This window comes from Panicum virgatum, chromosome 4K, assembly GCF_016808335.1.
Source record: "Panicum virgatum strain AP13 chromosome 4K, P.virgatum_v5, whole genome shotgun sequence".
In the NCBI taxonomy this organism is placed as follows: Eukaryota; Viridiplantae; Streptophyta; class Magnoliopsida; order Poales; family Poaceae; genus Panicum; species Panicum virgatum.
This window is the reverse complement of record NC_053139.1, coordinates 47122891-47146851: the sequence shown is the minus strand read 5'-3', so window position 1 is coordinate 47146851 and position 23961 is coordinate 47122891. Positions and strand designations below refer to the sequence as shown.

Sequence of the window (23961 nt, the reverse complement as noted above, 5' to 3'; positions counted from 1 at the left end):
CTGCTGACGCGCTCCCAGATCCGCCATCTTCGCGTGGGCGTCAATGTTCTTGAGTACCAGCTTGGCGTTGTGCTGCCCGAGCTGGCTCAGCTGGGAGTACAGCCGGTTCATCTTGACGCTCTTTTCGCGCGAGATTTCCCTCAGCTGCTGCAAAGGGGGAGGGCGTGGGTGAAGACGCGTAAAAGCTAAAACCGAATCCGAGCAATTTCCGGGGGGAAATACTTACCTGGTTGACCTGGTAATCCGCATTCTGATGGAGCTGATAGGCGCGGTCGAGGGCCTACAAGATCTCGCGACCGACGCCCATCTGCTTGTTCCAGGCCTCCTCCTCCTGCTCCTTGCGGAGGAACTCCGAGGGGACCCCGGACGGGACGATCGCCCTGAGGTGGCTCCCCTCAGACGCCCCCGCTTCGAGCATGCCCGCGCTGGCCGACACGAACTCGGCGATGTGTGCGGCAGCGCTCGCCGCAGCAGCGGGGTCGATGTCCATCGAATCCCCGTACTCCTCGCTGCTGTCCGGCAGCTCCACCACCGCTGTCACACCCCCTTGCGCCGTTGGCTGAGGCACTACCGCAATGGTACCCTCGGCCAAGGCCTCCGCGGGCCCCGGCGCAGGGGCTCCTTCCACCGTCGGCGCCTCTTGCGCCGTACCCTCCTCTGCGACGCCCCCGCCCTCGGCCCTCGAGGGCTCGAAGATGAGGGCCTCCTCCACACGGTCGGCAGGGCGCTCCTGCACGCCCCCACCGGTCTCTCCTTCCGTATCCGGTCGGGCGGCGCTGGCCGCGTCACCCTGACCGGCCTCAACTTCGATGGCCGCCTGGGCAGCGCCACCGACACGGCCCTGGCCGGCCTCTTCGCCGGCATCGGCCGCCTGAGCCGCCGCTTCGGCACCACGATGGCCGGCATCGCTCTGACCGGCGTCACCCTCCTCCTCCTGTGCCCGAGCTTGCTGCGCCGCCTGGGCCCCTCGCGCCACGGCCTCCCGTAGCCTAGCTGCCGCCGCCTCGAGATCCTCGGCGGGCTGGGGCTGCGGCGCCGTGTGCGGAGTGCTGCGTGCCCCGGTCTTGAGAGCCTTGGCCGGGGGCAAGCTGCACTGCATCCTTGGGAACAGCCCCGGGGCTGGAAATCAAGAGACGCGAGTTGAGCAGGATCGAGAAATTCACCAAATACGTAATAAAAACGAAATCCAAAATACTTACCCAGATCGAGCACTCATGCTCCGCTTCCTCGTGGCGCTCCTTCGAGCCCGGGGCATCGTGCTGTCCCTCGAAGACTGCCCCGAAGGCGCCCCCCTCGTGTCGGCCCGGTGGCTCGTGGCTGCCAGCAAGGACGACTCCTCTCCCGCCGCAGCCTCGTCACCACGGATCAGCACCTGGGGCGCGCGCGTCTCCTCGCCGGCTGCCGGCGGGGATGACTCCCGCGCCACACCCTCGAGGGAGGGATTCGCCGATGACCCCGCTACGACCCTCGGCTCCTCTGGCATAACGGTCGCTCCCTCTTCTTCGTCCCACAGGTAGAACGGTGGAGGGCTCGCGCCCTCCCCGTCCCTCCTCGGAGCGTGGTCCTCGGCGTCCGAGGCCTCTTCCTCGTCCTCCTCCGAGGACTCGGGTGTGGCGGGCTGCGGCTTCCCCTCCGCGCGAGCAAGCTTGCACGCCTTGTCGTGCCTCGCCTTCCTCTTCCTTTTCCTCTCGGCCTTCGTCTCCGCCGCGTCCTTCCGACTCTTCATCTTCTCCGCGTGGAGGCGATTGATCAGGCGCTGTTCTGGGACCGGGGGCCTCGAGGTGCCGCACCTCAACCCCTGTAAAACACACCCGAGATAGGGTCAGGAGAAGGGAACTACACGACGCACGACGAGTTCGAAGCCAAAACTTACCAGGGAAATATACCCCCGGCTCGGGGCGCATCTTGATCCTCCAAAGATCCGCGGGATCTTGGGGAAACTCCGCCACCGCATACTTCGCCCTCCGAGCGGCGTTGGTGTGGGAGAGAAGCTTGCTTGACGTCCTCGAGCCTTCAACCTTGCTCCCGGGGGTGAGCTCGAAAATCGGCAGGGCCCTTTCCACGAGAGGGATAACCCTCTGCCGGTGGAAGTTCGCGATAACGGCCACTGCCGTCAGCCCCTTCCTCGCCAAACGCGCCAGCGCGTCGGTGAGGCCCTCGAGCCTGGCTTGTTGCGCTGGGGGTGACACCCCCCAGTCCCACTTCGGCGGTCACTCCCGGAGAACATTGTTAGTGAACGCCGGGAGCGCGTCCTTGTGGTTCCGAAGGTAGAACCACCCTCGGCTCCACCCGGAGTTGTTTGTCGTCATCTTACTCGAGATATAAAAGTTCTTCCGGGTCGTGCGAACATGGAGCGTCAGGCCACCGGCGCGCGCGAACCGCCTCGGCTGGTTCCGCGCGTTCTCGATGAAGAGTTCGCCGCGGAACAGATGGACCCAGAGGTCCCAGTGGGCTTCGATGCCAAGGTACCCCTCGCAGACGGCGACGAAGACCGCCGCCTGCGAGATGGAGTTGTGGCTGAAATTGTGCAGCTCCACTCCGTAGTACTCGCACAAGGCCCTCATGAACGTACTGACGGGGACGCCGAAGCCTCGCTCATGGAGGCGCACGAAGCTTACGACGTAGCCTTGCGGGGGCTTCGACTCGGTCTCGTCTGGGCGCGGGGAAATCCACGCCGGCGCCCCTGAGTCGGGGTTCCGCGGCAGCAGCCGGTCGGCGACCAGCTGCTCCAGAACCGCCACGGTGGCGGAGGATTTCCCCCACAGCAGAGGCTCCTGGATGTCCGACATCTTCGCGAGTCGAGGGAGGATGCGGGAAAGGAGGCACCGAAACGGCTAAGTCTCTCTCTCTTTCTCTTCATCTCTTTCTTCCTCCTTCTCGCTCTTGGCTACGGGTTCAGGAAGCGACGGAGGCGGAGAAGGCAAAGCAGGATGGAGGCAAATGGCTAGGTGAACCCGAAACATCCCCTTTCTCTTCATATTTATTCACCATGACGGCGCATCCGTAGCCATGGCCCAAATCTACCGCATTGAGTGCGGTAGATTTTGCTATCGCCGACGGATGGGCCCCATGACCGCGGGTCTCCCACGCGCGCACGCAGCAATAAATGCGGCATGGTAACCGGCGGGCGCGGCGCGACTGTTGTGCTATCCCATCCGTCAGCCGCCGCCCACGCCGCTTCGTCTGCCCGAGGCTGTCGCCTGAAAGGGCGCGCCCACACCGCACCGCACAAATCGGGCCACGTCGCCCACCACCAGCGGAAGACCCGCGCGCATGACTCGCGACTCTACGTCGTTTCCGAATCGCGATGGAATATTCCTTCGAGGTGTCTCTTTACCCTCGAAGGAATCGCATTTCGAGGCCTTACTGATCAGGGGGTCGAAGCCTGGCCCTTCAGGGGGTTCTACAGGCGCCACAGATCACCAGAGTCAGGGACTGCAGGGATGAGCCGTACAAGCTACCCTCGAACGCGGAGTTCGAGACATCCTACGCAGTGTTCAAGGCCAGTCGAGGGTGCCTAGAAGGGGGATCCCATCGAGGGAGAGCATCGAGCCCTCGGACCCTATCGAATGGGTCCGAGCCCCGCCTAGCGAACCCTCGCGAGCGCTTTATAGGACGTGTCTATGGACCACGAGCCGACCCCTATCGAACGGGGCACGGACATCCGCTTGAACAACCCGCTAATAGCTCACTGAAGCAGCCATAGCTCGCGGCCCGGGCATGGGTAGCATGGTGTGCTTCACCCCTCCTCCCTGCGGAAGGGCGACGAGGGTCGTAGTCGAAGTCGAGGGTTTCCCCTGAACGCCTTCACACGGGCCTGGGCTCGGGGGCTCCACGCACACCATGGTTCAAAACCACACCCTCGAATAAATCGACAACCGTCACTTATGAAGCTCCACGTGTATAACCGAACCCCCCGCTATTAGCGTACGTTCCCCTAACGGCTAAGCTCAACGCCGGGTCGCTGTACCAGCACTGAGAGTGCCGAGGCCGGCTGAAAAAGTGCCGATGCCGGCTGAAAAAGACGCTGGACGGCCATCCCAGTAAAGCTACCCAGCGGGACAACGTTTATAGCCCTTGGATGAGCATAAACTCTCCTCCAAGGCCTCGGGGGCTACACCCGCGGGTGCGCTGACGCGCCCCCGCGAAGGTGACTTCACACATATTCGAGGGTCGTAACTCTTTGTACACCCCTATACCCTCGGTAATCCTCCCCGTAGAGGAGAAAGGGGACTTTATTGCTCAAATACAAATAAAGATTAAAAACGGTTACCGGCGCGAAGCCATCGAAAGACACAAACACGTTGCCACCTACGTGGCAATTTTCCCTGTCTTGGGGAGGAGCGAGCGACGAAGAAAGGCACCGAGCCCCTAGCTGACGCAGCAGCGAGGCTGCTAGGGATGCGAGAAGCGGCCCCCAGACCTCACGGGTCCAGCGGGACGCTCTCCTCGCAAGCCTTCTTCTAGCGTCTCCTCCACCGAAGACCACGCGGGGGGTCGAGCTGGCGGACAGCGCCCTCCGCACCATCCCCCCGAGAGTAACCTTGTCGCCGGGGGGGGGGGGGGGGGGACGATGCGAAAACCAGCCGCCAGACCTGGCGCCAGCGCCCCGGTCAGGCGTCTCCATCCCCCTTCAGGCTAGGGGACATCGCAGAAGCATGACCCCAAGGGCCCAATGCTCTTCTGCTGATCCCACTGAACCTGAGGGATGGAGCGCACGCCCACTCCGGTCTTCTCCAACCGCTTGCAAGCATTCTTCTAGCGCCAAAAGCCTAAAAAAGCCAGGCCACCCCATCTGGGGGCCGGTCACAAAAAGTCAAAGGAAACATTACAAGATTTAGGCAATGCTGGAAGAAAGAGTTGGGAGGTTGGAGAGGAAAGGGAACCCCACGACCCCTATTTATAGCTGCGCCGGGCACAAAGCTTGAAGCTTGTCAAAGAGCGGAGGCTTGTATCGCTCGTGACGAAGCGGCGCTCCACGAGCAAAGGATGCCCTCGGTCCCCGCGCCGAGACATGACCAAGCGAAATAAAGCGGAGCAGATCTCCTGGACGCTAAGCGGTGCAGCATCGGCTCTGGCCGGATGCCCTCGAACGGCGCATCGTATAGCAACTAGGAACGCCGGGGCCAAGGCCCTATGTGCGGGACAGTGCGATGGGAGCACCAGCTGCCAAGCAGCGGGCGCTACCATCACCCTGGCCCCCCACAGCGCGCGGACACGTCTTGTCCTTCAAACAAACAAACGAACAAACAAAGAAGCGCGTGCCTCGAAGTACTCCCCCCACGGACGTACTGTCCCGACCGGCGTGATGTCACATCCGCCGGGCTGGTGCTCAGGCGCGTCTGGTGGGTGCGCAACATTGACTGATCACGTCAAAAGGGAAATCCCCGAATTACCCTTTGGCCGAATCCATTGACTCGGCCAAAGCCTCGGGGGCTACTGTCGGGTACCACGATTAGGGACACCCTAATCGGGGTACTAAGATCGCTCCAAAAACACAAAACACCTGTTAAAATAATTGGGCCCACAAAGGCCCACGACCTGCCTCCCATTCGGAAGAAAGGAAGGGACTCAAAGAAGCCCAGCGTGCGGCCCATTCACATCCCCCTCGAACCCGCGGAACGATCTCCGCCTCGCTCGAGGGTAGCGGATCTGCCCTCGAGCTGGTGACTCACCTCCGCCTCGCTCGAGGGTAGCGGATCCGCCCTCGAGCGGGTGACTTATCTCCGCCCCGCTTGAGGCCGTCTCTCGGCACAAGGGACAAACAACCTCGCCGCCCAACTGCTCGCCGTACGAAGGCATTAAAAGCCGGCCACTCCGCCACGGCTCAAAGGACGGGCGGCGTCAGGCCGCCATTCCCACAGTGGATGTGACCGGGGTCCCATTCGCTGACTCCGGTCACCATTCCGCCATCCCGGATACTGTAGCAGTACCTTGGGACCTGCACGCAGAACAAGATGGGCTCGGCACTGCTCCCATTACTGTTCTGCCGACGCCGACCATCCGGACTCGCCTCCCACTGGGGAAGGGGTCCGGGACTTCCACGTGTCCCCCGGACCTTCTAGTGTGCACGCCCGCACTCCCACCAGAGGGTCCGGGGCCATCGTGCGCCATTACTACCGCTAGTCCACAGGGCCCACTACACACCACCACCACGCCGCCTGCGGGACACTGCAGGACGACCGGCGCGATCTTCACAGGACCAAGGACAATGTCCAGGACGACTGCGACGCGCGCCGCCTTCCCACAGTGTACTTCCTACAGTGTTCGACCACTGTACCCGCAATTCAGGGGAAAACGACGACTTCCGCGCCCTACACTCGTGTACGCCGCCCCCTCCTTGTGACTATAAAAGGAGGAGGCGGACCCCCTTTAAGCCTCTCTGGGCTCTAACTAGACTCTAGTCTGCTTGGTCTCTCTGGCTTCTCTCTTCAAGAGGATGTTCAGGGACTACTGAGCTCCAATTTCAACCGACTCCACTCCTAGCTGAGACTTGGGAGCTTCTCTCCCTCTCTCGCCTCGCTTGTATCCCCTACTACAAGCACTCCGGGTGCAAAATAATACAGTGCCCTCGCACACCTCCTTTGCTGGACGTACGGCCCCGCGGCCGGAACCAGGATAAACCGTGCGTTACTGTGATTGTCTCTTGCATCATCATCTGGGACGAGGAAACACGTAGCATTTACTAGTTGGGATCCAGGCCCCCGGGTCGGGACACCGACACTTTGCTAAACAAACGTTACCCATCCTCACAGATAAATTAAATCATCATCCATAAAATATGGTATAAGCCATCCAATCACACTCTTGATCTTCATGAACAACTTAACAAGGAAATATTTTGAATCAGAACCAGAATTTTCTTTTTCTATTTTTATGTAAGCCGAATTATGCCCCTTAAATTTCCACAAAAGGAAAAATCCTGAAACCGACCAAGTGTGCAAGTGGGGTCCATCCTCCACTAATCCTCACCCGCTCCTTCAAAAACGAAATGAAATTCTCCAGCCGAAGAAGGACAAAAAAAAATCTCACGCCTGCTGCCCCCCACCTCTGACCTCTCGCCCTCTCGCCGTCCATGGAGTCCGTCGCGGCCGCCGCGATCGCCACCACCACCCGGTCCGTCCCGCTCCCCTTCTCCTCCGCGCCGCTCCACCGCCGGCGCCGTTCCGCCTTCCTCCCCGTCGCCGCCTCCAAGCGTACGTGCTCCTCTCTTCCTCCCTTCCACGCGAATCTCATTTCGACCTCTCTGGTGGCGTAATCCTCATCCACGCACCATTTACAGGTCACAACGACGACGACAAGGAGGCCGCGAACGGCCCCGGGCGCGAGCCCACCGGGCTGGCGCCGTACGGGCTCTCCATCTCGCCGCTCTCCAAGGTACGGGCCCTGCGCGGCGGCGGTTAACCCCGTAACCCCCGATCCTTGGCGCAATCCGATAGCACCCTGGCCTGATTCGTTCGGTTTCGTGCTGTTTCTGGACGTTTCGTGGTGCATTTTTTTGTTTCGTCCGTTTGTAGCATGCGGATCAAATTCGGTGCGCTTAGGCTTTTGCTTTGTGCCAGCAGATTCACGCCATCTCGTGCAATTTCTTGCTTCGATTCGGTTCCACGCCGTCCGCAGATGGTCGGATCAAACTGATTGAGGCTGATGTCGGCTGACCTAGTTCCTGTGTGGCATCTGCAGGACGCGGCCATGGGGATTGTGGTCAGCGCCGCCACGGGGAGCGGCTGGACGACGGGATCGGGCATGGAGGGGCCGCCAACGGCGAGCAGAGCCGGTGGGGCGGACAGGCCGGAGGTGTCGACGCTCCCTTGGTCGCTCTTCACAAAATCGCCGCGGCGCCGGATGCGTGTGGCCTTCACCTGCAACGTGTGTGGGCAGCGTACCACCAGGGCCATCAATCCTCATGCCTACACCGATGGAACTGTGTTTGTTCAGGTATGGACTCTGATTAGTGTAACCGATGTGTGAATAAGAATCCAAGTTGAGCTGATCCTTGTTCTGCCTTGGATAAGTGTAATGAAATGCACTTGTGATGGTTGGTTCTGTGTACAATTCTAACCTGTGGTATTAGTTCACAGCATACGGTTTAGTTAGGCTTGTGCATATTGAAGAAATGACTAATTCTGTCAGTAATTAGTATTGCCACGGGCTTCCTCAAAATCAGGCATCAGTACAGATAGAGTTTAAAGAACTTGGTTATCCTAGAGACGACAGCTGAGGATCACTTGATACTGTACTAGATATGTAGTGTGCTGACCTGTTTGTGTAAATCCATCCAAGTGAGGCCACCGCACTAGGATTATGCCACTTGTACTGTTCTGACCCATATTTGATCCTTATGAAAATTGACACGCAAAGCTTTTGCAACCAATTACCTTAATAATTTTAGTCCATTCCAATATAAACCAAGATGCCTTTTAGCTATGCAATCTCTATGTTTACTATATCGCTTCTTTTGTTGTACAAGCTTAATACTTCCCCAGATTGTGATTTGTTACTGTTCTCAGTTAGTTTCTTTGGTTAGCTCTGCCCTTGAGTTTTTTTAATTATCTTGATGAACTCCGAATCTAGATTTCTGACGTATTACTAGCTTCCAACAATGTGTGATTTATGCAATTTGTTCCTTTTTCACATTTGGATGTTCTTGTTTTCCTTCCCTGGTCCTTCATTGTCTATCTAGTTATCTGCTTCCATATATCTCCATATTTGCTGAATTTTTGGTCTGTTGGTGCAGTGCTGTGGTTGCAATGTATTCCATAAGTTGGTCGACAACCTGAACCTGTTTCATGAGATGAAGTGCTACGTTGGTCCAGACTTCCGCTACGAAGGAGATGCTCCATTCAACTACTTTGACAATAACGAGGATGGCGATACTATCTTCCCACTCTAAACCCTTCTAATTTGCTCGTGTAGCTGTATGTAATAAGCAGATGAACCTTCCGGAACTTGTAATATTATACTGATGTATATAATTGTTTGTACTTAACTAGTAGAGCAGACCTCGCTCTGCAGAAGTTATACAGGTAGCAGATAATGGAATAGATATGGAAGTTTATATGTGTTTGGCCTTGCCTTCTATGGTGTCTGAATTATTTGGCAGTGGTCTGTGGTGTGATTGGAGGCAGTGGCGGAACCAGGATTGAGTCGAACCCCGGGCCGAGTTTTAAGTATAGACGTTCACAAACTCACAGTTCAAAAGATACATGAAAATATAAATGGAAAGATAGATAACATATAAAAAGCGTCATCGCGAAGTAATATATTTATTCTTCTTCAGCAATTGATCCAAGTCCTTCAGCAATTGATCCAAATCCAAAGATAGAAACTACTGCAAAATGAAAAAAAATTGGGCCGAACCCCGGGCCATGGCCCGGGTGGCCCGGGGTGTGCATCCGCCCCTGATTGGAGGCATTTGTTTTTAGGTTCTGGGAACTGTATGGTGCCCTCCAAGTGTTTGTGTTGAATTGGACTCGTAGTCTAGCATATATGTGTGCACTGAAGGGTAAATTCTTGAAGTGTTCAAACTCGCTGTCACTCACCGAGAAAAAGTAGAATATTATTGGGTACAAGACTAAGGCTTTGTTTAGATGCACCGCATAAAGTTTTTGAAAGAGAATCTCTTCATATTATAAACATAGATTAATCATATTCAAAGTATTAGTACATGTTTACTGTAGCAAATTAGTGTCTAATTATGGTCTAGTTAAACTCATTAGATTCGTCTCATAATTTACAAGCAAACTATGCAATTAGTTTTTTATTTCATTTAAATTTAAATATTTCATACATGTACCGCACATATTCAATGTGATAGTTTTAGAATTTTGAATTTTGCATCTATACTTTTGTTTGACACGGCAGCCAGACTCAGGGGCAAGCTAATTAGCGCGCGCGTGCTAGGAGGGTTGGCAGCGCGCGATTTCAGACAGCAGTTTTATTTCCTTTTTTGGAAAGGTTTTTTGTCCACATTATTTTTTCTGAAAAGTTATAATGTCTAAATACAACTTTTATGTATAACTTTTTGCACACGTCTTCTAAGAGATAAATTTGTATCATAATTTTACGATACATACAACTTTTACATATAACTTTTATGATGTGAACCTGAACTTGCTGTTGTGCGTTCATAACTTATGTTTGCATAACTTATTTCTAAATTGTTGCATAACTTGTGATACGCAACTTATGATGCGCAACTTATGATGCACAACTTATGATGCGGACTTATGATGCACAATTTGTGATGTTGGACTTATGATTCATGACTTGTGAAACTTATGATGCATAACTTATGATACGCAATTTTTGATGTGCGAGTTGTCTGAAACCTTGTGTATATAATTTATGTCATCGTACATAACTTATTAAAAAATTGTATGACAAGTTTTGAACTTGACTTATAAAGCACAAATTGTATGGTGAGAAAAAAATAATGCTAGAAAAAAATAAGGGAAATTTGTGTGTAGGACACTCTGAAAGAGTGGTTTTGTGTGAGGCACATCCTGAAAGCTGAATTTGTCTCCAACACATCATGAAATTGCAATTTTGTCTCCAACACACCACGCCAAGTATATTAATCATTTTTAGCTGAGTGAAGGTGTAAAAAGACCATTTTACCCTCGGGCCCACCTGTCATCTTCTTCCCCCTCCGACAGGCCACCGCCGGCACTCCCCCGCGCCCGCTCCAGCACGTCGACCGCCGCCGCTAGCCCGCGCCGCCGCTCCTCGACACCAGTCCGCGCCGCCGCTAGCCCGCGCCGCTGCCGCCCCTTGACCCGGCGCGCGCGGAGGCCGGGGCACGGGACGGCCGCCGCGGCAGCGCCGTTCGGCGACGCCGGCTGGTGGCCCGGCAGCCGGGGGCCCGGGGCACGGGGCGGCAGCCTCCGAAGCGCCGTCCGGGGGCGCGGTGGCCGGGGCCCAGGGCGGCAGCCTGGGAGCGCCCTCCGGCGGAGTAGAGGCCGGGACACGGCACGGCGCGGCGGTCTTGCCTCACGAGTCCAGATCCGGCAGGGACGCGCTTGGTGGTGCTGCGGGACCGCGGCCGGCGGGACTGCGCGCCCACGGCCCGGCGGCGCGGCTCGGGACGCCGGGGCACGCCCGGGTCCCCCGGGATGGCACACGGCGGCGGGACGCGTCCACGGGCGGCGTGGCAGCGCGCGATGGCGCGGGGTGGCAGGGCGAGGCAGCGGTGGCTCCGGCTCGCGGTCTTCCATCCTGTCCACTGCACGCGCCAAGACCGCCACCACGAGTGCCTCCCTCCACACCGCGGCGGCGCCGCCGGGGGCCGTCCACAGGAGCTCCAGCGCGAGCTTCGCTTCTTGCTGGACCCAGGCCCGGCCGAGCCGGAGGGCCCGGCGCCGCCCAGGGACATGCCGCTCACCGCGCCCGTGGCCGACATGGGCCTGGCCATCCCAGACAGGTCGTCGCCATCGTCACGCCCGCTGGACGGCAGCGCTAGCGGCCTTGCGAGGGGGACGGGCTCGCCGAGCGGCTTGTGGGGCGCCGCGCTGCCGAACCCGGCCACCAGCGGCGGGGTCTCGTAGCTGGAGCTCACGGGCATCGGCGCCATCTCGTCGCCGTCGTCGTGGTCGTCGAAGTCCATGGCCGGCGTCAGCCAGCAGTAGCAGCGGCCGGTGGCAGGTGTTTCTTGTGCCTGGCCTGTGAGCCACGGCGGCACAGGCAAGCAACGGCGAGCCGCGGCCGTGCAGGCGGGCAAGGGGACGGTGGCGAGCCACGGCGGAATGGGCAGGCGAGCAGACCGGCACGCAGCTTGGGCCTGCTGAGGGCAATATGGTCTTTTCGCCTTTTATCTGAGCTACAAACATTTACATTATTCGGTGCGGTGTGCTGCACACCAAGCCACTTTTTCATGGTGTGTGAGGAACAAAATCGGCGGTAGTGTGCTTGGTACAAATCCACTCTTTGGCAGTGTCCCACACACAAATTTCCCAAAAAATAATTGCTGGCTTATATACGTTTGCAATCATGAATGTTAATATTACCTTGTGATATTGCTAACAAGTTGAACACTCTGAAAATGTTACCTTGTGATGTTTGCAATCATGAATGTTAATATTATTTTGTAATATTACTTTGTGATGTTGCTAACAAAGAGAATTGGAAGCCCTACGGGAGAAGGCCCACGGGAGGAGGTCCCGATGACAGCCTGTCGGATCCATTGCTAGCAGCACAAGTAGCGCGCGATGGCGCGATTGGATTCCGGCCAGACTCACCGCGTGCGACCGATTTGCACGTTCCTCCGGAGCCAGGCTCGTGGGAACCTTTCGCACCGCCGGAGCAGGTATCCAAACACTGCATCTCGTGAGCCTGGCTAGAGGTCGATGCAGGGAACCAATCGGACCCTAAATCTCCCCCGCCTCGCACGGGAGCGGCTGCTGCGGAGGCGGCGGGAGCAATGGCGAGGCGAAGCAGAGGTAGGCACTGAACCGACCCGACCCGACCCAGCCAATCTGGCGCAGCGATCGTTTCCCCGTTCGGATCTGAGGGTTCGGTCGCAGGCGGCGGTGGCGCGGAAGCGGCGCTGAAGGCGGAGGCGGCGGCGATGCGGTTGGTGTGGCGCAGGGGTGTCGTGCGGCTGGTGCTCGTGTCGGCCATCGCTTGGGCCATGCTCGTGCTCCTCGCCCTCGCCTTCCACCTCTGGTCCTGCAGCTCTTCCGTCGGATTCCTCTCAGGTCAGCCCAAGCAAGGCCCCCGCGGCTTCCCTCGCTTCTCCTGGGGCGTCGAGCAGTGCCCATAGCTGCTCTGTAGCAGTGGACCGTAGCTGCTCAGCTTCGTGTGTGCAATGCGCTTATGTCTTGACTCTTGAGCTTGATGCAGTTTCTACATCTTCTGTATGATGCAGTTTCTACATCTTCTGAATTTTTTTTTCCGCACTACTTACTCTGAAGTTAAATGCATTCTGGTCTTCCATTGACTGCCTATCATTGTCATGACATGGTACTTTCCTATTCCTTGCATCCCTGCAGCTCTTTGTAGAAAGGATAGTAAAGTTCTCAATGTGTTGGACTCAATGGGGCCCTCATCAAAACCACTCCATCGTAAGCCTTGTGCCTCCAAAAATTCTGCCGGGCACTAAATTGTGACTGCTTCATAGCCTCACATTTTACTTCAATCTCCAGGCTGCCAAATACCTGTTGCAGATGATCCAAATGCTGTTGTCATTCCAAAGAGGACTCCCAACACAATAGTAAAGAAGTTATCATATATTACTGTTGATAAACAGGATAAAGATCCTTCACCGCTGTTTGGAGGACGTCAAAGCTGGAAACAGAGGGAGAAAAGCTTCAAACTTAATTCTACCATGAAGGTAACTAATTGCCTTTTGTACAAGTGTACACCTTATATGTTTCTTTGTAAGCTGGGTTCTTAATTTCTAAGCTATACCGTTTCATGTAAGTGGCAATAAGTTGCTAAATGCATAATAGGAGAAATAGCAGCTGCATTCTCCTTCTGCTCCGTATATGAGGGCATCCGGCACCAAGCATTTGTGTTATTGCGTATTTTGTTGAATGCTGAATAGGTCTGGTATGAAAGGACACATAAGATAAATAAAGTAACCATCCCTTTGTTAGGACTATATCTTCACTGAGAAAGTTTCTTTGCACCATGGAGAAAACTACATGTGCATTCTTGTGTTCTGATGCTTTCACCATGCATTTTTTGTTCTGCATTCATGGCGTCTCGAAAAGTACACTAATAAGGTACGCACGACGTGTGAACTGTCTTGGAAATATCCTCGAGATTAAAATTATCTCAACCTTACTGACTCACAGAATTGCTTGCTACCGCAATGAGCCAAACATCAACTTAATATTTTCCTAGATCCACAGATGATGAAAATGGAAGGGCGGGCCTGGTGCAGCGGTAGAGCCTACCGTCTGTAACCGGAAGGTCCCGGGTTCGAGCCCCAGCCTCTGCACATTTGTGTGGGTAAGGCTTGGGGCTTAAAGACAACCCTTCCCCAGACCCCGCACAGTGCGGGAAGCCTACGGCACTGGGTACGCCCTTTATCCACAGATGATGAAAATGATTCACTAATAGAACCTAAATGAAGGCGGAATGTTGGTGGCCAGTTAGTGTAATTTTCAAGTGCTTGCCTGCTTGGGCATATATTATGAAATAGGACCTGCGTTTTCACCATTCTTTCAAAAGAATAGTGCACATTTCCTCTTAATGGTAGCTTATTACAATCCCCCCCCCCCCTCTTCATCTTCTGAATCATGTGGTACATGTGTTTGGTTTATGGTGTATGCTCAGGTGCACTGTGGATTCATGAAAAATAGTGGTGCAGATATGGATAGTGTTGATGTCAAATACATACAGAAATGCAAATTTGTCGTTGCGTCTGGTATTTTTGATGGTTATGACATTCCCCATCAGCCATCGAATATTAGTCATCGGTCTCAGAAGTTGTTCTGCTTCCTGATGGTGGTAGATGAAGTATCTCTTGATTTTATTGAAAAGAACACGACTGTCAAGATTGACAATGCTGGAGGAAAATGGGTTGGTATATGGCGACTTATAACTGTTCACCGCCTCCCATTTGATGAACCTAGAAGGAATGGAAAAATTCCAAAGATTTTAACACAGAGACTATTTCCTCAAGCTTGGTATAGCATTTGGATTGATGGAAAAATGGAGCTCATAGTTGATCCGCTGCTTATTCTCGAGAGGTCAGCTTTCTATAACCTCAGCCACATCATATTGCTTGGTTGATGATCTGAAATAGAAAAATCTTTGCAGATATCTCTGGCGTGGAAAATACACATTTGCAGTAGCTGTCCATAAGCATCATAGGAGCATTTATGAAGAGGGGGATGCAATAAAACGGAGGAAGCGATATGCACGTCCTTTGGTTGATCTTCAGATGAAGATGTACTATTATGAGGGGATGGAGCCGTGGAGCCCAAAGAAAAAGATACCTAGTGGTGAGTGAAAAATCACATATGCCTACAGAGTTCTTTACATTTGTCTTGTATGGTCTTGAAACTGTTCTTGTTGCTTAAGCAAAATTTAAGTAGTTTCTGAAATAACTGGTTCATTGTTCTACAGCATCAGTGCTGATAAGACCATTTGTAACTTGCAGATGTACCAGAGGGTGCAGTGCTGATCCGGGAGCACACGACAATGACTGATTTGTTCAGCTGCCTCTGGTTCAACGAGGTCAATCTTTTCACACCACGTGATCAGATCAGCTTTGGCTACGTGGTGCATAGACTCGGGGATGCTCTTAAGTTCTTCATGTTCGCGAACTGTGAGTACAATTCGCTGTTCATCTTGCACAAACACACAAGAGAGCACTCATCGAAAGTTGAATGGGCCAAAACTATTGATGAGATTGTGAAGAAGGGTTTGAAGGAGAGTAGAGGAGGATTAGGGCTGTGGACTCCATATCCTGCAGACCTCAGCTCTGTGGAACTCCCTGCTGTAAAAAGGACTTCACCGGCAGGCTAGGCTGGAAAAATATTTGGTCTTTGATTCTTTTGTGGATATACCAAGTAGAACACTGATTTTTTCTTTTCTTTTTCTTGTTTAATCAGATTCAGATGAGATCCTGTAATTTTCTGTAGATTGTGTTGCGGCTGAACATAGGAAGTTCTGTGCAAATTCAAACGATCACACTTGTAAAAGAACCGTGGAATGTAACAGATCGGCTTTGTAGTGTTGGTGAAATCATACAACCAATCACGCTTTCGTATTTTGTATTGTGATTTAACACGCACAATAGAAATATTGCTTGCAAATAAAAGAATCATGGTCCGTCAGATCTGGAAGCCTGGAACGCTCTACGCAAAGGTATAGGGATATCAAAGCAACAACAACTATAAGATAATTAATGACACTTCACAATAATCACTGCAATGCATCATACTCCTTCAGCAAATGAATTGTTGGTCTTCCCCATGATACAAACAACTCCTTCAGCATTCTCTGATCTACCAAAAGTTCCTACACCAGAATCACAAGGACCAACTTGAGTGGAATACAAGAGCAGGAGCGCATCTCCTGCCGTCCACGTTGAACACGATACCAGGTTGCACAGCAGCCTTCTTGCCGAGACACAAATTCAGAAAACCCTCCACCTGAAACCGTTGTGGTTTGGCTTCAGTCCCTTTCCGCAAGATCAAACCCCATCCTAGGTCACCCTCCGGTGTATCTGATAGTGTGAGAGCCCATCTCAGTAACCGTGTGTTCAACTTCCTGTTGATCTCAATCCAAGCCCCGATCCTGGAGCTCATCGATTTTCAGCTCAACATCAATGCAACTTCCAGCAGTCAGTTTCCTCTTCTGAGGAAATACACTTGGTCCATGCCAAGCAGCAGACAAGATCAATTTTATGCCATCAGGTATCTGATATGAAATTTGCCCAAATTCTGTGAAAACTTTGCTAGCTTCACCATCACTTAGTGGCTTCCCAGCTACTGAAATCAACTCAGCAAGAGAAACAGCAACATTCTTCGATCTTAGTATTAGGCCACCAGCATATTTGTGACTTTTAATCAGCAAAGGCGGCTTCAACGAAGAACGCAAGCTGTCCAGCCAATGTTCCTGTCAAGCAAACTGTTACCTTATACATTAGCAGGCAAAAGGATAGCACTGAAGGCATCACTGCTTGTCTGAAGAAATTACCTCTCGGAGATTTGGATCGTCTGAAAAATCATCACACTTCGCACCTATTGGTACAGCAGCAACGGACAAAGAGTCATTGATGTTTGACAAGTACATCACCTTTGACAATACAAGAGGGCCCCCAATTTGATCATTTTCTTGAGACATGTATCTATGATCAGTGACGAGCTCTGCGAAGAGGGAATCCTTCTTCCGAACAGTGGTCTGAAACACAAACCGTGAACCAATACCAGATTCTGCTTCTGAACTATCTCTTGACAGTGATCCAGCAACATTGATAACACCCTTGACCTGCGTGCTTTCTTCTGCAAATGGAACAACTTTGGAAGCTTTGAACAAGGAAAGCACTCTCTTAACTTTCTCTTGTCTCTCCCTCAGCTGCATGATGTCATAGAATGCTTCTCTCTGCAAACGCTTCAAGATATCTACCTCCTGAAGTAAAGAAACAATGGAAGGCATATTGAATAGGAGGTTCCAAAGGACATGTGAATCAAAAACAAAAGCAGAGCCCACAATTGAACATCAAGTTCACCCCTGATCCAAAAGCTGGCAACTGAATGTCAGAATTAGAACAGGTATTAAGAGTGCATCAGAAGAAAAGTGTCGCTTCTTGCCTTCTTACTGATGCAATACAGTTATTGTGCGTGTGTGTGGAACTTCTGATTGAAGAGAAGAAAACATGAATTGCCAGCAAAAATCATTTGTATGACAGGTCACCTAGAAGGGCAGCTGTGCAGCCTCATTGTTAAGGGGAGTACAATCAAAATTCAGAACTCGATTAAACTACGGTTATGATGTGTAAACTGGCACTCAAGCCAGCCGTTCCAAACACGAAGTATGGACCCCTTTACCGCCCTTCATATAGCAAGCTAACTCTCTAGAACACAACAGGCGAAACGGCGCAGTACATGGACCATGACTAGCATTTTGCACCCTAATTCATCTGGCAAAAGAAGCCCCAAAACTTAGCAACTGGACCCATGATGCACATAAATGCCTCAGCTTCCACGAAAAGGGAAAGTTCTGGCTTAGGCCTTTGCAGATGCATTCGTAATTCAACCCGCTGGCATCCTCGTCCCCTGCAACGCAGAAGGGAACTGCGTAAAGAGAATGGTGTGAGTTCGCTTACGGGATTGGGGCTGGGAGGCGGCGGCGGCTGCTGCTGCTGCTGCTGAGGGCGGCGGAAGGAGAGGAAGAAGCGCTTAGCGGAGTCGGCCATGTCGGTGGCTCGATCCACCGCGCGCGCCCACGCCGCCTCCATCCTCGCTCTCTTCTGCCCCTCGATGATTCCACGCTTTCCTTCTCTCTGCGGCTTCGAGGAGAGGCAAAAGCAGCAGCGTTCCTGTCGCAGGACTCTTGACCGTTGAATTCGCTTTAATATTCGTGTTGTCCTCCGATGTACGTACCGCTGCGAAAGAGAGCGCAGCCGCAGGGGAGGAAACTTTTTTTTTGAACTCGGAAAGCTTGTTTCCATTAGACATACATCATCACCAGCCAGGTCGCTGGAGACCAGGTCGGAAATAAACAGGGGGACTGGCTCATGAACACAGATGAGCCCGAGCTAACCACACTCGCCCCGTACTTTGCTAGGCAATCTGCCACCTTGTTGCAATTTCTCAGACAATATCGGAAGAAACTGGAGTCAAATTACAGATTTTAGATGAATTCAACTTCACTCTGACATACTACTGACAAGAACGCTGGGAAGGGAATTGTATGTATTGTTGTTGTTTTTTTTTTTGAAAATAACAGAAGCGTATGTATTGTGCAAGGCAAACTGCACGTAACCCGGTACCAAATTACATTCGATCACATGGCAATGGCATACCAGTTAACGCTACACAAATTTCTCAAGTAACTGTAGCAAAGTTGATGCCTACGGTATACACACCCTTATTCATCCTTGCTTACTTCACAACATAACTACTAAATTTGCAAATGATTTTGATTCATTCATATACAGAACGCTGCAAAGGACTCCATGCAGACATGGTGGATCGCCTGGGGTAAGCAGCAAGCTTGATTGAACAGGGCTTTCTGTTCGTGAATCCGAGAAGACACCCGCGTGACAGCACACCTCAACGGGCGCTGACGAGGAAAGGATGCTGACATACGCCACACTCGATCGTCTCTGAACCAGAAGTTGGAACTTGGACCTGGAGCAAGGTAAATTTGTTGTGCCATGTTCATAGGCAAACACTAGACTATGGATTTTAAAAGAATTGTAGCAACGACAACGACATACCTGAAGATGGACCGTGCAGATAGGGCATGCAACTTCCCGCATTCGCTTGCCAGAAGCATCTGAAGACCTTGTCCCTGTCAAGGGGTAAAACATTTATACATCACATTGTAATCGGCACAGTGGAGAGGGCATATCTGGTATGGGTTACAGAGATGAATCCACTCACCCGAAGATGACCTTTTATTTATATCCATGGCTTCCTGTTGAAAACAACAGATTATCCTCAGCCAGCATGTTCAAATTTGAAAACAAAGATATGTATCAACTGGGATTCACCGTTGACAAACAACTGGGTGATGTCTGCCTCCACTTGTCACTTACAATGGTACAATAGGCTAAAAGTATTTTCAGTAAAGCTGGTGTGGAACATTTTGACATTTTCATTTTCATATATTAGCACTACGGGGTAAATCTAGTCTCATGTGCTTACTAAAAATAAAATGGTGGGCAGTCACAACAAAGTAGACTATTATCCCTTCAAAGTGAACTAGAAAGCTCTATTGGTTCAGTAGAACTGTACAAGATAACGGGGCTAAAAAGAAACAGAGGAGCTAACAAACATACCTGAAGTTTTTTGGCAAGATCCTCATGGCTGTGAACAATTGGTCGATTTGCCGCTTCCCTTGCATTGGCAAGTCTTTGTGTTACTTCAGCCTATGAAAACAGGAAGGCATGATATGAAATTAGTATAGCTCATTGGGAAATGTACCTTCATGGGCCACTCCAATCAGGCCTGTTAAACATTACAGACACTGTTGACAAAACTACCATTTTTATTGGCTGAAAAGAAACCCACAAATTGGTATGCATCATCCGTTTTCTTAGACAATAAAAGACACTATTTGTGCAAACTAACTCCCTCATTTTTCCCCAACAGAGCAGTACAAAGGACATGGTAGCTTCTTGTAGAGAAAAGAAAGGTATGAACAATATAAAGCCTCAGTGCCTTAAATGAACAGTAAAGCCTCAAATCAAATATCTAGTACTCATACAATATCTTAGGCGTAACTTATAAATTATTAAATGGTACAGGTTTTGGTGTTAAAGTGGAAAGACTTGTTTTCTAATGTTTGTGCCCTGAGTCCTCTAAGCAGAAGAAAACACCAAACCAAGGAGTTAAATAGCTAGCATAACATAAATAAGAGCAGGTAGTGCAATGGGAAACAGGAAAAGGATTGAAAAAACAACTACCATGCATCTGTCACAAACTCGGACTGGTTGAGCATCAGCATCCGTAGTTAGAGGAGTCCTTCCCGGGGTGCACTTGTCACAGAAAATATCACCACAGTTTCGACAGTGATGCTGAAAATATAATAGGTTTGACACATTAAAAGATATTCAAGTGACATCATCAGCGGATCAATATTTAACTATTCTTTACCCTGCGGTTGAAAGCACTGAAATCTGCTGCACATGCCGTGCACTTGGTGACAGCTTCATCTGGGACCTAAAGGAGAGTTTGATGAGAACATGTAATAGGATTAGCAAAGGTGAGTCAATGAATAAAACAAGAATTAAGAAAAAGGAACTATAGAAAGAAATGAGCAAACACATTTACATGTGACATAACAGGTACGAAACCATAAGTAGAATGCAGACAATAGTATGCAAGACAGGCTCTACTACGACATTATCAAACAGAAATAACATAAAGCCAACAATACAAAATGCAGAGCTATAGGATAAGCCATAAATCAAACTAATAGCAAATTAGCAACAGAACTAAGTTTGAATCAAGCTTTGCAGATTATGCAGGAATTGCAAGTTTGAAATGATAGCAAAACACAGATAAAGAGAGATCAATTACCCAGTGATCTCAGATTATGCAGGAATTGCAAGTTTGAAATGGTAGCAAAACACAGATAGAGAGATTAATTACCCAGTGATCTTTCTCCTCATTCATAGGCTTCATTAAATTCCTCAAATCAGGGAAAATTCTCCTCCTCTCATTTTGCTGCTCAACAGGCTTCGCTGCATCAGCAATTGCTCTACTTCTTGAAATGCTGCTTCCACCCATCTCCTTGAACTGCAGTCCAACGAAAGCAACGACCATCAATCATTTTGGGCAAGCCATGTATAGTGCAACAAATCAAATTATAAAGTGCTGTCAGATGAACAAACTTATGTCGATAAGGCAAATGCCAAACCTGCACAGTGGCAGCTGTTACAGTGTCTAGAATGGTGTTGGATGTGTAGCTGTTTGATTTCAGCCTTATTCTTTTTGCTTCAACATCCACTGAACTCTTGGACCAAAAGGCAAAGATAGAAGAATCTAATACCTGATACAGAAATCATATGATCAACAACATAAATACTAAAATAACGACAACTACTTTCTTACAAAGGTGCCACAAGAACACAATTTACTTACATCCCATCTAGTTACAGTTTCAAGGGGATATATTCTTAAAGTCCTACTAGTGTTGGGATCAAGCATCCGGATTCCATCCAAACCAACCTGCATAAGGCACAAGCAGAGAAGTATTGGTTAATGCCTGCTGGATCATACCAAGTTATGACATGCCAATTGTAAACATCCATTCCTACAACATCTCATTGCAGAAGTTTACAGGTTTTTTTAAAACCATTATTACTTAGTAAATTTAAATGTGACCATTTTGGCAAGGACGTCCTTGTTCTGGCCTGTTCAATTTCAGTTCCATGCAAATTCACAACCAACTGTTAACATGTGAATTTTAGGTCAGCTTCCATAGATGTCAATAATAGAGCTTTTCGGTTTTCTTCATTTTTCGTCTTGATAGAATGCAAAGCTATGAGCGCAACATAATTTATAATTTTCATCTGACTTGGCAATACTAACTACACTAGAAATGCAGTCAGAAACCGATTGATATTTCCTTTTCTCAAATATGAAGGAGGCATCTACCAGTTCATTCGCAATATGTAATTATATTCTGCAGACTAAAACATTAACATTAGCATCCTGCCACAATGTCATTGTTGTTGAAATTCCAGGGGGGAAAAAACAGCAGTTGCTTTTTATACTGCAGTAGGTACATATAAACTTTTCAAGAAGACGATGCCAGGAACTTTCCCAGCATATCTTGCAGTTGATTATAAGTAAACCAAACAGGTTGACTTGGGCCAGAATTCCGCAATAAGCCGTTTCATTTCATATTTAGCCTCAGCAAAATGTTGTGAATATCAGGTCCAGAAACATGTCCCAGGTGCCAATTTGGTGGATATTCAATCCCCCCCCCCCCAAAAAAAAAAAGCACCACTACTGGTTACTTGACCAAGTTCATGTACTAGTAACCCCTTCTCTGTACTGTAAATTTCCAAGTAAATTGAAGCCAGCTCTGAACATCTTATGCTTACTCAAGCACTACTATGAAATGCAATCTATTCGCACACTAAAAGGTTCAATTGTAGAGTTAGCAGCCTCTAGAACGAGCTAAGGTTCTGCATTCAGAGTTGTTCAAAAACTTGGAAGCTAATCCATGACAATGTTCACAAAATTCATCTCACTCCACAGCATTGGAACAAGCAGACTACCTGGCAGAGCACATCCATCGGGCTCCCAGCCCCCTCCGGCAGCAGCTTAACCCTGAACTTCTGCACCCCACCCCTAACGTCCTCCGTCGTCTCCGCCTTGGGCACGGCCCTCACCACCTTGGGGCTCGCCTCACTACCCCCACGCCCACCCCTATCCGTCGCGGAACCAATCGACCTCCCGTAGTCATCAAACAGCGCGGATCCCGATCCCGACCCCAACCTCGGCGCGGTCCCCCTGGCGCCGTATGGCTCCGGCGCGTCGCCGCCGTCGTACGCGTAGACCCCATCGTCGGACCACCCGCCCCCGCCCGCCGGCTTGGGCGGGTACAGCTCCTGGCCGTACCCGGAGCCGGATCCGTAGCCGTAGCTCCCCGCCCGATCCAACAACGGGTACGGCGACGGCACCGGGTTGTGCGGGGACGGAGGGAGCGGCGGCGGCTCGTAGGGGTAGTACGGCTGCGGGGGCGGCGGCGCGGCGGCCGGAGGCGCGTAGTGGGGGATGTCGACGGGCTGGGCCGGCGGGTACGCGGGGTACGACGGCGCGGGGGCGAAGTCCGTGGGGTACGGCGAGTACGGGGGCGCGGAAGCCGGGGCGGGCACCGACGGGTAGGTGGCGGGAGGCGGCGCCGCGGGGGAGGGGTAAGGGGGGTAGTAGGGGGCGTAATCCCCCGCGCCGGAGGGATGCATCGCCGGCGAGAGAAAGCTAGGGCTAGGGCTCGGATCGGGGAGCGGGCGAGGCGTCGGAGGCGAGGTCGGCGAGCTGGTCTCGTGGGAAGGCGACGGGCGAGGCGACGACCGGTAGGAGGTGGAGCGTTTTGCGAAATGGGCCCTGGATTTGGAATTATTTTCTGATGACGGCCTTCTCCCTGGGAGAAACTTGCCTGCAGGGTGTTGATTGAAAAGTTTAGCCCCCATCCAGTGTGCTTGTGTGAATGATTGTGTTCATGTGACTGAGAATGATGGGTTGGAATTGATTGGGTCAAAGGATCGATTGGTACTGTTTCTCGTTTCTTTTTTTGAAAACTACTGTTTCTCATTTCTGATTAGCATGACAAAGTCCAACCAGCTGAAAATTACAGTTTCAGGCTGGTGAAGTGATTGGATCAAGGATTGCATCTATTATCTTATTATTTGGCCAACAAACGGAGCCTCCATGTTCGCTCTCAAGGCCTAGAAATTCTCACGTTAATCGAAAAAATAGGAAAATAAAAATTAACTACTACTGGCATTACTATAAAAAAATAGGCTAAAATATCCTTGTGCCTAATTAAAAATCACCCACCACCATTATGAAAAATTAAATAAATATCATTTAGCTATGTATCAGTTACAAATATATATTATTAATAAAAACTAAAGCTAACAACAATCAATCAAAATAAAATAAAAATAAGAATAATTATCTGCATAATATTATTAAAGCTCAACAAATCAAATTGTTATTATAGGTAGATCATATGCGAATTGTTTTAATCAACAATAAGACACAACTTACACGATAATGAACATGATGATGTATGGTAAAAAAATAGTATAATCTTTAAGTA

The 23961-nt window shown here is 50.9% G+C and overlaps 2 protein-coding genes and 1 pseudogene across 2 annotated transcripts; 2 read left to right on the top strand and 1 right to left on the bottom strand.

Moving 5' to 3' along the window:
• The first annotated feature begins 6975 nt into the window (after positions 1-6975).
• On the top strand, positions 6976-9075 carry LOC120704517. Its single transcript, XM_039988939.1, has 4 exons — positions 6976-7196; positions 7283-7377; positions 7684-7938; positions 8738-9075. Exons 1-4 carry the CDS (start codon positions 7076-7078, stop codon positions 8891-8893), a joined length of 627 nt encoding a protein of 208 aa, XP_039844873.1. The 5' UTR covers positions 6976-7075; the 3' UTR covers positions 8894-9075.
• Positions 9076-12418: 3343 nt separating this feature from the next.
• Positions 12419-15708, top strand: LOC120704515 (probable hexosyltransferase MUCI70). Its single transcript, XM_039988938.1, has 7 exons — positions 12419-12437; positions 12522-12695; positions 12990-13061; positions 13143-13330; positions 14281-14696; positions 14767-14951; positions 15110-15708. The coding sequence occupies exons 1-7, from the start codon at positions 12419-12421 to the stop codon at positions 15475-15477; spliced, it is 1422 nt and encodes a 473-aa protein (XP_039844872.1). The 3' UTR covers positions 15478-15708.
• A 163-nt stretch (positions 15709-15871) lies between these two features.
• LOC120704516 lies at positions 15872-23212 on the bottom strand (annotated as a pseudogene).
• Between the last annotated feature and the right edge of the window lie 749 nt (positions 23213-23961).